The sequence below is a fragment of the Heterodontus francisci genome, chromosome 36 (assembly GCF_036365525.1).
Source record: "Heterodontus francisci isolate sHetFra1 chromosome 36, sHetFra1.hap1, whole genome shotgun sequence".
Classification (NCBI taxonomy): domain Eukaryota; kingdom Metazoa; phylum Chordata; class Chondrichthyes; order Heterodontiformes; family Heterodontidae; genus Heterodontus; species Heterodontus francisci.
In genome coordinates this window covers 52314434-52328469 of record NC_090406.1, presented here as the reverse complement: position 1 = coordinate 52328469, position 14036 = coordinate 52314434, and the positions used below count along the sequence as shown (strand labels likewise).

The 14036-nt window shown below is 44.3% G+C and overlaps 1 protein-coding gene across 1 annotated transcript in view; it reads left to right on the top strand.

Moving 5' to 3' along the window:
* Positions 1-12997, top strand: part of rab8a (RAB8A, member RAS oncogene family) — a 64978-nt gene extending 51981 nt beyond the window's left edge. Inside the window, exons 6-8 of the mRNA XM_068016699.1 lie at positions 3882-3947; positions 7501-7551; positions 8285-12997. Coding sequence (XP_067872800.1) covers positions 3882-3947; positions 7501-7551; positions 8285-8377 — 210 coding nt within the window. The 3' untranslated portion in view covers positions 8378-12997. The remainder of the gene's footprint in view (positions 1-3881; positions 3948-7500; positions 7552-8284) is intronic.
* The last annotated feature ends 1039 nt before the right edge of the window (positions 12998-14036 follow it).

Here is a 14036-nt window from a genome sequence, read left to right as displayed (position 1 = left end):
AATACCAAAATAATGAACATGCTGCAGTTGCATCTTGCTTGACTTAAGATCAATCCAAACTATCCTTCTCCTATTGTCATTTTGAATCGTGACTTGACTGACTTTGCTGGACCTGACTGCCAAAGTCTGCCTCTCTTTTTATTTAATCTCCCTTTATTCCTATCCAGAAAGGACCAGAGATTTCCCAAAGCAGTGGGTATTGATTACTGATAAATTGCTTAATTATTGTCCAAGGAGAAACAACATTCAAGTTGAGCTCATTAATGTTTGAACCATCTGTTGTCTCAAGGCCTTTTTATTTTCTTTTTTGTGAATGCACTGTCCTTTAAAACTGCAGCATTTAAAAGTAACTTCTTTACCCCCCCATTCCCCCAATCCTTTCTGTCCAGAAATGTGACCATGATGCAGGAACATGCTTTTGCTTCTCTTCCACTTTGCCAAATTGCCACTGGGGTCTGATGGAAGCTCTCATAGAACCATAGCATGTTTACAGCACAGAAGGAGGCCATTCGGCCCATCCTGTCTGTGCCGTCTCTCCAAGAACAACTCACCTAGTCCCACATACTTGCTTTTTCCCTGTAGCCCTATAAATTTTTTATTTTCATATAATTATGCTGTTCTCTTTTGAAGGCCTCAATTGAATCTGCCTCCACCACACTCAGGCAGTGCATTCCAAATCCTAACCACTTGCTGCGTAAAATAGGTTTTCTTCATTTCACTGTTGCTTCTTTTGCCAATCACCTTACATCGGTGTCCTCTGGTTCTGGATCCTTCTGCCAATGGAAGCAGTTTGTTTTTTATTCTTTTAGGGGATATGGATGTTGCTGGCAAGACCAGCATTTGTTGTCCATCCCTAATTTCCCTTGACAACTGACTGGCTTGCTAGGCCATTTCAGAGGGCAGTTAAGAGTCAGCCACATCGCTGTGGAGTCACATATAGGCCAGACCCAGGTAAGGGCTGCAGATTTAGTTCCAGTTCCCTAAACCAGATGGGTTTTTACAACAATTGATGGTACCATGACAGTATTACTGAGACTAGCTTTTAATTCCAGATTTTTTAAATTCCACTAGCTGCCATGGTGGGATTTGAACCCATGCCCCCAGGAAATTAGCCCAGGCCTCTGGATTATTAGCCCAGTGACGTTGCCACTTCACCGTCTCCCTATCTACTTAGTCCTCATGATTTTGAGCACCTCTGTCAAATCTCCTCTTCCTCTTCTCCAAGGAGAACAGACTCAGCTTAGTCATAGAGAGATATAGCACCGAAACAGGCCCTTCGGCCCACTGAGTCCGCACTGACCATCAACCACCCATTTATACTAATCCTATATTAATCCCATTTTCTCCCTCACATCCCCATCTTCTCTCAATTCTCCTACCACCTAACTACACTAGGGCCAATTTTTTTTTTAGCAATGGCCAATTTACCTATCAACCCGCAAGTCTTTGGCATGTGGGAGGAAACCGGAGCACCCGGCAGAAACCCACGCGGTCACGGAGAACTCGCAACTCCACACAGGCAGTACCCAGAACCGAACCTGGGTCGCTGGAGCTGTGAGGCTGCGGTGCTCGCCACTGTGCCGCTCTCCAACCTATCCACGTAACTGAAGTTCCTCATCTCTGGAACCATTCTCGTGAATCTTTTCTGCAACCTTTCTAAAACCTGAACATCCTTCCTAAAGTGTGACGGCCAGAACTGGGCACAATTCTCTAGTTGAAGCCGAACCAGTATTTTATATGGGTTTATCATAACTGCCTTTTTTTGTACTCTATGCCCCTATTAAGTCCATGATCCTGTATGCTTTATTAACCACTTTCTCAACCTGCCCTATAACCTTCAATAATTTGTGAACATATACCCCCAGGTCCCTCTGCTCCAGCATTCCTTTAGAATTGTACCCTTTCATTTGTATCACCTCCCCTCGTTCTTCCTACCAAAATGAATTAGTAAAAATGGCGTTCCCTGTATCCGAGACAGAGCTGATAACAAGTGAGTAACATTGCAGCTTCACCTCCTCTTCCCTTCCCCAGTCCCTCTAGCAGAAATTGAGGGAGTAGTTCCAAATTTTGATTCAATTTAAAATATTTTATGACTTTCACCCCAGATGACTGACAACTCCACTAGAATGGGGTGCCAAAATCTCTGTACAGAAAACCAACCAGCCAGCCATGGCTATCCCAATGCTCATCCTCCCCCACAGGAGCCATCTGTCTGATCCCATTCTCCTGTCCCCTTTAATGTTCTTCAGTGATGATGTTAACTGATTGGACACTTGTGGCAGCACATTTCAAGGCCAGACATTTTGTGTGTGGAAAATTCTCCAAACCTCCTCTATTCACTTCTGGTTTAGCTCCCCCACAACTGTTCTGACAAGCTGCCAGACTGAACCCATGCAGGTTAGAGTGTGCTGCAGTGGTGTACTGGGCAGTTCATTCTCAAGAACCAGTCCATTGCTGCCAGGATATAGTCTGATTAATGTTGTAAAACTTGAGAGCAGCAGCAAATTTGAAACTCTTTCCATGTGTGTTTACCTGGATGAATAGTGGCAAGGGGCCACATAAAGTGGGGAGCTGTAGGGCAGAGCCAGAGAGAGGGTTGGACAAGTTGAAGGAGGAACCGGGGCGGGGTGGCGCAGTTTCTGGGGATGGAGGGGCAGGGAGGTTCCTGTGGGGCAGTGCCAACCAGGGGAGGTTGTGCTGGGGTGGGGCATGGTCCAGGAGGGCCTTTGCTGTCGAGCAGGGCTGGGTGGTGGGGTGGGCCGGGCGGTGAGGCAGGGCCAGGGTTGCGGAGTGAAGAAATTCATTGACAGCTGCAGCTCCCTATTTGTTTAGCTGGCATGTACACAGTGAGTGTTCTCCAAATTGTCAGTGTCGGGCATGGAACCTTAGTTTTAAAGAGTCAAAGCTGTGGGGAGTTGGAAAATCCAATCAGAATGGCTCTATCTGAAGTCACTGCAGTCTGTGCAGATCTACTGGTTCTGTCCTGATGCATAGACACAGCGCAAATCCATATCTCTCCCTTCCAGGTGTAGCAGTCCAGCTCACAAAGGACTTTGCTTGTTCTTATTTACAGCAGTTACTTGCTCACCAGGTATGTCTTTGACCTCCCATCTAAACCAGGAGCTTAGCTTTGCAGCTGTTCAATTTTAAAGTTTAAATCCCTATCCCCATACCATGATACTGAGGGTAGAGACAGATCTTGGTGTTCTAGTTTAGGAGTTGTCCTCCACTGAGCGTTTTTTTTAAATCCCTTTCAGAAATTCCAGGCCCCTGAAATTCTAATGGGACAGACCAATGAGTAACAAATGGCTCTGCATTGTGGAGCAGATAGCAAGGGTGAAAGGCTGAACCTGGCCCACAAGGAGCACTTTGGATGTCATGATCCAAGCTGCCACTGTTATGGCAATGAGTTTAAGGAAAGACTGGAGATACTGGGGCTTTCAACCCAGAAAGGAAGTGTCTGAGAAGTGATGATCTGGATGGATATAAGAGTGTAGATGGTTTGGAAAAGATAAATCAGAAATATTACTTAAAAGTAGATTGGAAGAGTAGGACAAGGGGACCACAGGTTCATGCTAGTAAAGGGTAAGTTTAGGAGTGATATTGAGAAGTTTTTCTTCATACGCGCATAAACGCATGCACTGATGCATTCGCGGGGTTGACCCTGGATAGAGCAGCGGAGGCAAGATACATTTTGGAACCAACTGTCTCATCAGCAATTACCATGACAACAATGATTTGTAGTTTAAAAAGTACAGCTGCTAAGAGTTATAGAACTTCCTGAGACTGCATAAAAGTCATTCCTTTGTCCATCCCCCTCATTCTCTTCCCCACTTCATTGTCCCATTCTGTGAGGTCATTAGAATTTTTTTCTCTTTCAGTTAGCCAGTGACTATGGGATCAAATTCATGGAGACGAGCGCAAAAGCAAATATAAATGTGGAGAATGTAAGTATCGTCCAGTGTGCTTGGTGTATTCTGCTTCTAATGAAAATGTTGACTGCCTGTCATGGCTAAAAGTGATGAGCGCTGGCGGTCCGCCAGTTGTTACGTGCCCAAAACTCCATGACCCAACACCTGGTTTGTGCTGCCTGCCTCTGTGACCTTCAGGCCCTTGTTCCATCACTACCTGTTGCTCTTTGTGTCTCCAGAGCTGAACTGCTACCTCATAGCCACCCCAGCTTGGGAATTTGCCCAATGGTGAGCACAGCCATGCAAGTTGCCACTGAACCGCTGACCAATCTGATCAGTTCTGCCATGGAACCAATACCTGGTTACAAGAAATGATTAGTGGGCTGCGTTAAATTTAACCCTGAAACATTTTATAAACCCATGTAAGAAGTTAGCAATGGAAAAGGTTGGGCCTATTTAAGGACCCAAAGGGAAATTTTTGTGTAGAAGTAGAGGACACAGCCAAAGTATTAAATCAATACTTTGTATCTGTCTTCAGGATAGCAATAGAGAAGATGCACTAAAATGATTTAGAATTAGTGAAGTTTAGTAAGTTACCTGGTCTTGATGGAATGCATCCTAGGTTGCTGAAATAAGCAAAGATAGGAAAAGTGGAGGCATTGCTGGCAATCTTTCAGTCCTCGTTGTGTACAGTAGTAGTGCCAGAGAACTGGCAGATTGCTAATGTTATACCACTATTCAGGAAACTACAGGCCAGTTAACCCAACATCGATGGTGGAGAAGTTATTGGAAGCCATTATCAGGGACAAAATAAACTTTCATTTGGAAAGGCATGGGTTAAGCAAGGAGAACCAGTATGGATGGATTTGTTAAAGGCAAATTGTGCCTGACTAACTTGTTTGAATTCTTTGAGGTAACAGAAGGTTGAACAAAGTAATGTAGAATATATATATATGAACTTTCGAAAGACACTCAACAAAGTGTCACACAGAATACTTGTTAAAATAGAAGCCTTATGAATTAAGTGGAAAGTGGCAGTATGGATACAAAATTGGTTCCGTGACAGGAAGCATGGAGTGGTGGGATATGGAGTCTTTTCAGACTGGGAGGTGTTCCACAAGTGTCAGTTTTGGGTCTATTACTCTTATCCATTTTTATAAATGACCTGGACTCGGGTGTAAGGAGCAGCATTATAAAGTTTTCAAATGATACAAAACTTGGCAAAATAGTAAATAGTGATGAGGGTGATTTCAGGATGACAGACAGAATGGTGAAATGGGCAGAAGCATGCAAGATGGAGTTCAGTGCAGACAAGCGTGAAGTGATGAACTTTAGGAGGAGGAATATGGAAAGACTGTACACTACAAATGGCACAATTTTGAAAAGTGGAAATGAGCAGAGAGCTTGGATATCCTTAAAGATGGCAGGGCAAGCTGATAAGGGGGCCGAAAAAGCATGTGTTACTTGGGTTTATAAATAGAGGGATAGAATATAAAAGCAAAGAGATCATACTAAACTTTATAAATCACTGGTTCAGCCTCAGCTGGAGTATTTTGGACAATTCTGGTTCCGCATTTCAGGGAAGGTGTAAAGGCCTTAGGAAGGATCTAGAGGAGGTTTACCATGATGTTACCAGGGATGAGAACTTCAGTTATGAGGACAGGTTGGAAAAGTTAGGATTGTTCTCCTGAGAATATAAAAGGTTAACACAAGTCAGAGATTCAAAATCATTGGCAAAAGATGTAGAGGTGATGCGTCAGTATTCTTTTCACTGAGTTATCAGGAACTGGAATGCTTTACCTGAGAAGATGGTGGGAACTGATTCCATAAATAATTTTAAAATGGAATTGAACAGGTACTTGAGGATGAGGAACTTGCAGGGTTCCAGACAAAAAACAGGGATGTGGAACTAAGCGCGACTGTTCTTTCAAAGAACCAATACAGGCACAATAGACCAAATGGCCTCTTTCTGTGCTTTGTGATTGAGGAGTGTGATTTTGTGAAAGAAGAGTATCGCTGAAACCCACCTTCTCTTCTCACGCCTCCGCGCAACCCCCCCCACCCCCCGGATATGCCAAGCGATATTTTTAGTATATTGGACAAAGGGTAGGGTTCTGCAGGTCCCAAGAACTGATGTTGAATAATTTAAATGAGGAGTTTCTGGATTGGCTGTGACTGACTGCTCCAGCACTATGACTAGTGATCGTTTCACTCGAGGGAGCAAAGATCATTGTGGAAGAGCCCATTTGGTCTGTGGGACCTGTGCAGGTGCCAGTGTCCCATTGGAACCATCTACTCAGTGAAGGGTCAGGGAGCGGGTGGTGAGCTTTCTGGACGAAATAAATGAAGAGGAATGGAGATTTGAAAGGAACTGCCATATGTTGTAGAATGCTGGTGTGGCAGGTGAATAAATCTTGAGTTTTCACATCAGGGACCAGAGGTGACAATGAAGTTGGGGGAGGAAGCTCAAAGGAGCCTGTTTGTTATGGAGGAGATGACCTGTGGGGTTTTGGTCACAATATTTCAGATGGTGAAGCCTGGTCTGGTAATTACCTGCAGTCCTCAGATTGCACATCACAGAATTGACTGTTATAGATGGAGGTGGTGGTGGAAAAGAATCCATGAGAGATTAGAGATGTGGGGGCGGGTATTGAAAGCAGAATGGTAAGTTGTTGAGAGGCTGACTGGAGGCAGTGATGCCAGGGTGGGTGGACCAGAGGTAGGGAAGTTAGCAAGTGCTGGTGTGAAAGGGGAGATTCTGGGGCAGGCAGTGCGTGCAAATAGAAGAGTTGGAAGCTAATAATGAAATGTGGGCAGTGAGATAAGACGGTGATGGGATATAGCCTGTCGATGTGAGATCTTGATCAGAGGCAAGGCCTTTCATAATGATGAGGTTGAAGAATGGGATTGGTTGAGGTTGTTTATGTGCAGGTTAAGGTTGAGGACAAGGTGAGAAACAAAGGAGGGGTAAAGGTGAATTTAGATGTAAGTGATAATAGGGATGAAAGTTCAGTAAGCATGTCAGTGAAATACTTGGGTGGGGAGCAGTGGGTGAGAGGAGAGCGTGTTGGGCACGAAGGACTTCGGAGCAGAGGCAAGAGGAAGAGTGGGGAAATGTTAGAGGCTGATGCCCGGGAAGTGCAGGGGCCCAATATGTGCCAGGAGATGTGATTGAGCCAATTGGAATGGTTACTTGCCAAGTTTGGGGCAGATGCTGCAGCCAGCATTACCAATGCTGGAACAGAAGGAAACTGGATCTGTACAGGACTATTGGCAAGATAGCTATCTGATGAGAGTGGTGGACAAGGTCAAGAGACACTGGACTGGCAAGGGAGATGGATAGGAATCTTGAATGGTGGTGGTAAGGAAAGGTAAGGGTAGCAGAGCAGCAGCAGAAGGAGTCGTGGCATTGAAGTTCATGTGGAGTGGGCAGAGAGCTGTACAGAAAACCTTGAGCTGACCATAGAGGGGCAAGGAAGGATTTTCCTGCTGGAGGGCTGATATAACACTAGTTGTCACCTTATAGTCTCCTTGACTTGCTTTCTCTTTCTGGATGGAGAGTTAACGATTCCACTGTTTACTGTTTCAGGCATTTTTCACTCTTGCCAGAGACATAAAAACAAAAATGGACAAGAAACTGGTGAGTATATCTTGCTTCCTGTATCTGCTAATGTGCTTCTCTTCTACTGAGTTAGCAATCCAGAACTGAGAGAGCAGTGTGTAACCTAGAAGAAGCAGCTGCTTGTGGGTGGGGAGAGGGTTGTGGAGGGTGGGAGTCTGGAGCTGGGAATCTTGCTGGCTGGGAATAAAGGAGTGAGTCTGAGTATCCATATCAGCAAGCAGTAATACAACAACTACTTGCATTTGTATAGAGCATTTAACAACTCTTGGCCCTTCAGAGGAGCGCCATCAGACCCCAGGCCAAAGGAGGAGATATTCGGACAGGAGATTAAAGGCTTGGGCCATGAGGTAGGTTTAAGGAGGATCTTAAAGCTTGTGGTCCAGATGCCTGAAGGCATGGCTGCCAATGGTGATACCAAGGGAGCGGGAGATGGACAAGAGACCAGAATTGAAGGAATGCAAAGATCTCGGAAGATTGTCAGGGTGGAGGAGGTTAGAGATGGTGAGGGAAGAGGCCATGGAGTTATTTTGAACATGGATGAGAATTTTTAAATTGAGTCTTTGGTGGACAGGGAACCAGTGTAGGTCAGTGAGGACAAGGGAGGTGGGAGAACAGGACTTGGTCAAGTTAGGATATGACTCATAGAAATTAAAGTTGTTGAAATAATTGCTGTAACAGTGTGAATTTATTGCACTGAGATTTGATGGGAAGCAGTTACTGCTGTTAACTAAACTCTGTTCCTTATATGCAGGAAGGCAATAGTCCACAAGGCAGCAGCCAAGGCGTGCGAATCACCTCTGAACAGCAGAAAAAGAGCAACTTCTTTCGTTGTCTTCTCCTGTGATGAACTTTGCCTTTAAAAAAAAAACAAAATCCAAGCTCTCACTGACTTGAAGTGGAGTGTGCACGCTTTGTGCTTTTCCTGTACAGATGGACACTTCCTCTTGACAAGCCCTGTCGTGCTGCCGAAGGCCTGCAGAGATCAAACAGCTGAGGTTTTTTAGCTTTTAGGACCTGTCTGCTGATGATTACCTCAGGAGTGGAAATGTGCAAGTCAGAATCTTCTGATGGAATCCCTCCATTTAACTAATTTCCAACCTGTTGGGGTGTAATTGTTTGTTTGAAATCCTAGTGTTCCCACTTCCTATGGTCCCCTCTGGTTTTCCTTTCTTGTTTCTCCCCTCAAATATCATGTTGTGGAGATGCTTCTGACATTGAAGCATTTCCTCAGTTTTCAAGCCTGCGATCTCACTGTGCAATATGCTGCAGTTCCTGCTGTCAGGGCCTCACACATGACACTCCATGTACATTCCCTGTCCTGGAAGGGCTGAGTCCTGCTGATTTTATGTGATGTTCTGCCAGTGTATCATGTGTATCTTGGTAACCGTGATGGTTGTGAGAAAGATCAAGCTGTCCGTATGTCAATTTTCAAATCTAGAAGCAGATGTGCCTGTACAGACCCTCCCACCCCATCGTGGTGACATGTTATATATTGCAGACCACTGCCTGTAGCTTACTGCCAGTTTCACAGCTTCTGTTCAAATCATAGTCCAGTTGCTTTTCTGAATTGTGTGCGGGTTGCACTATGTTGAAGTAAATATAAAGTGTAGTCATGGATGTAGCACCTCAGATAGGTTTAACGGAACATTACCAGTGGCAGTTTGTCTTGCATCACTGTGGACAGCAGACTAGACCTTGACAATAGACCTTGGGTAGACTCGACCTTGACTGGACTAGTTTGGCCTGGGCCGGGCCGGGGCTGGTCTCTGGCCTGAGCTGGGGCCAGACTAAACTAGACTGGACTTGGACAGGTCTCACCAGCACCCCACTCCAGCTCTCACTTTTTTATGACATTTGCTGTGTTAAGCCAGTTTTTTTTACTGGATTGGATGGTAACAGCCAGAAATCAGAAACTGAAGATTCCACATAATTACTGATCTTGTCTGTGAGGAGCATTTCACCAATAACTGGACATCCCATTTGTGATGTGGAGAGAGCACTGGGTGGGGGAATGCAGGAGAGGGAGAGGACGGGGCAGGATGTGCTGATACCCTCCTGATAAGGAGCTGTTTGCTTGCTAATTGTGCAGCAGCCATGAATTTATTGAAGTAGCCTTATTCATCACCATTACTTTGTTTTCTCGAGCTTGACCAGTGGAACCCTGCTAAACCATATTGTGAATGGTATTTGAATGTTAATGCCTAACAGCTACTGGTGGGAGCATGTGCTGTCCAAAGGCTGCACGAACTTAACAGAGCAGGGTAATTTTTAATTCACAAGCCTCAAATGTTGGCAGTTTAGTAGATCAGAGGCTAAAATACAGTATGCAGGTGTTATTAATTCAGCCTATGCACAATTCTCAAACTTGAGTACTGAGTTAGTAAAATCCCTTCAGGGAGGTGAAATGCACTTTTAGTTGATGAGCAATGATTGACAGCTGTCATCTGCATACTGTTTGAATGTGGAACAGGAGAGATTTGCGGAGTGGGGTGTACCAAGAGGTTTGCCTCTTTGCACTAAAAATTCCTGAACCACTCTCTGTTGTGAATATCACTGTATAAACGAGCACTAGGCAGTAAATTGTAAAAGAATTTTGCTGATAAATCCATTAATATGAGTCCTGTAAGGTTTAATATTGATGGAACGATTCATTTTGAAGTTCCCTTAAGACCAGAGTGTAACTGTGATGCTGATGGACAAAGGAGAGAGGTTTTGAATTTGTGGTTGTGTCTTTAGTTCTTGGAATGTTGTACAAAAAAGCAATGAAAGGCAGCAGATTCTCTTCCGATCTCCCCCCGTCCCCTCCTCTTCCCCTGCCCCAAAACAGATTAAGGAGGTGAGTGTATCCTTGTCAAAATGCTGTCCCAAACCAGAAGGGAAAACTAGGAAAGAAGGGAATAGATGGATATTCAGAGCCTTTTGAACTAAGTACTAAGACTACTCTAATCCTGAAGGTTAAAATCCAACTTCATCGCTACGTTGGAAGATGCTCTTGTGTGGATGGTGCATGGTTACTGCACAGACAGCAGTGAAGGAGGATGGAACAAAGGTGGCCAGCCATTGATATCACTGTGTACAACTGCCTGTGTTAACTGCACTTTCTCAGTATCTGTAGCAGGCTAGTTTAACAGTTGCTGAGCTCAGACAGACCCGAATGTCTTTCCTTGTGAATTTTACTAAGCACTTTGTGTAGCTCGATGGATGAAGGAGTGAGGACACACCCCTTAAATTCTACCAGAGAAACTAAACCATTTTTGAAATGTCAGCCTTGTGCAAATCATGTCACCGGTTTAAATACCCAGTCTGATTACTTCACCAGGATCTCCTGCCGGACTGTACTGTAAATATACAGCATATCCCTCCCATCAAGTCAAAAATAGACTATTGGCACCTCCTCCGACCCTCTGCACTGACATTAACAGGTGCACTTGTCACTTATCCTTTCTTTTAACCAGGAATGCTGAGGCCAAATGTAACAGCTCTGACACTGCTTTGAGTGTTGTTGACCTTGTCTGAGATCCTTCTGATGTCAGGCTCAGTACTGCACTGTCAGCCCTGGACCACTGGGGGGAGTGAGTGCTGCTTCTGTGAAGGTGCGAGCTGTGCTGTCCAGCAGTTTGCAGATGAGCCCCTTCCCACTTTATCATCTTTTTTGGACGTTCCCATAATAACTTCCTGACTTTGTCTGACGGCAGGTGATTCACGGGTGTTGTGTCTCAGTTGGAAGGAAAAGATTATTTATTCACTTCACAGATGTGAAGCTCTATTTTTTTGAACTGATCACGACCACAGTCTCCAGAAACGCACTGGTGTTGACCTCAGGAAATGACCCTGGGCTCCACGATACGAAGCGCCATACTGCCTCGCCGATGAAAGCAGCCTCCAGACCCCATCATCTCGTCATCTATCACTGACCCCTTCAATTCGCAAAGTGAAGATTTATTCTTTTTGTTTTAAATTGTTAAAGAAAAGTTTTAGTTTTGTGTTTAATTTCTTGTGTGGCAGCATTTTGTTCTGAACAATGGTGCTCATTGCTTTGTAGCTTAAAGTTGCTCACAGCTTTTGTTGCTTTGATTGCTCAAGGTGATTGTGTTGTTGAAGCAGTTAATGAATTAACTCCCTGCCCCAGTAAAAATACAACTCGGCTGTATTGCCAGGGTGTCCCCATCTGCCCTTGACTACACCTAGAATGTGGCACACTGTCCCAGAAGTAGAGCTGGGTTTTGTGGGAAACAGTTTGGAGTTTGTTCAGCTGACAGTCCTGACCATGGGTTCTGCGATGTCGCTAACCTGCAGCAGCAAAGGTTCTAACACCGACAAGCTTTATGTAAAACTAACAGCACCATGTAATGTTTGAGAAGGAATGGTGATCCTCCATCCAGACAGGGAAATGGTTTCAAATCATTCAAACAGATTTGAATGATTTCCCACAATGATGCCAGACCCTGACCATTGGGCAGCAGAATGTGCTCCTCGCAGTTGCTGAGGTTAGCTGGCATCCTGGACCAGTGGCAGGAGTTGGGATTGTCCTCTTATTACTGGGACTGCACAATACCAGTAACCCCAGTGTTACTTTGCCCCCACCTCTTTTTTTTTATAAGCCATAAAGCTGAACTAAAGTGCTGTTTTTGGTGTACACGCCCACTAAAATTAATCTGTCACTTTTAATCTATCCATACTAGAGTGCATTTTACAACCAGTGTCAGTCTCGGAATTCAAGGGAGAGGGTGGTTGGATTGAATTATGTTGGCCCAGCAGTGGACTAGCCGATGCCAGATGCTGCTAATACCAGTGTTTCTGTACGGTTAAGTTGCCACAGGGGTCCTATCCCCAGGAAGATGGGCAGCTTGTATTGGTATGGTTATAACTGGGGAGATGTCTGAATGCATGGTCCTGTGTTTAGCAGGGACTGTGTGGTCACTTTAGCTGCAGCCTCAATAGGTGGCAGGTGTGGAGATCTCATCATTCTAGTATTCTGCTTCCTACCCCAGCTTCTGCATTCTCCCAACAGCAGAGTTAATCCGTATTCTGGCATGATGCTGATGGTGCCACTGTGCTTTGCACACAATGCCCTGGATGCAGGACGTAATGAGTTAAAGGCACAGTACTTGTACTGCAACTTGTAGAGTGCCCCATTGTTAGTTTGAGCCATCGCTATTTAAATGCAGTATTGTAGTAAGAATGCAGATGGTCTGGGTGGAATACATTGGCATCTCTGCTTCAGCATCATTGTCTCTATATATCCTTCAAACATTCCTTGTGTTACAATAGCCTCCAGGATTCATTTGGTTCAAAGGGATGGGAGGCTGCATTGTTTCAGGTGACCATGTAAATAGCTTTACTTTAAAAAAAAAAATGAGCTACTTTTTAATTGTTCTGTACTTCCTGAAGTTACTGGATTTATAGATACAAATGGAGTTTTAATGAGATTAAAATGTGAGTCTTTGACAAGCAGATTCTCTGCCCCCGGCAATGAGTTTGTATTTTTGGTATGTGACTTTCAAGTTGATAGAATAAGTACTGGAATCGAGATCTTGGCAAGGATGCTCAAAAACTCCATGTGACTCCCTAACTCCTCACTAAGTACCCATCTGGGATTTACCACCCAGTCTCTGACGATGCCTAAATTTGGCTCATCGCAGCCAGTTCAGAATATACTAGCTGTTACACTACCAACCTCCCACTGGCATCTGTACCCTTTCTTGCCAGTTATCAAGTATGAACTAGCAATTCTTTATTAACTTTAGAATCATAGCACTTTAATTATTCACACAATGTTCAAATTTGTAGATAAGGTCAATTGACAAGTAACTGGTTCTAAAGGCAGTTCTGTCACTAACTCAACAGTTCGATTATAAATTTACAGTTGAGATCAGTATCTGAGATTGATATAAATATTATTAGACTCCTGAACAAATGACATTAACAGCATTAGATGTTCTAGTGGTTCTGTTATTGGCCGATGACAATTAAGGATTTTATTTCAGTTTAAAAAGAAAGAAATGAAAGTTTCAGTGAAAGTAAGTTCTTTTTAAGTGTGGATGCTGTTGTAGGACACACAGCAACCAATCTGTGTACACCAAGCTCCCATAAGCAGCAATGTGATAATGACAAGATAATCTGTGTTGGTTATGGGATAAATATTGGCCAGGACACCAGGGACAATCTCCTTACTCTTTGAAATAGTGCCATGAGATCTTTTACATCCTCCTGAGAGGGCTGACAGGGCCTCAGTTTAATATCTCATCGAAAAGATAGCACCTCCAACAGTGTAGCGCTCCCTCAGTACTGCACCAGAGTATCAGCTTTAATTTTTGTACTCTAGTCCAAGAATGGTACTTGAACCTGCAACCTTCTGACTCTGGTGCGAGTGCTGTCAACTGAGCCACAGCTGACATTATTAGGCCAAGAGACCAAAACTACACAGTACTCCAGGTGTGGTCTCACCAAGTTCCTGTATAATTGGAGTAAGACCTCTTCACTTTTAGCCCTTATTCAAAAGG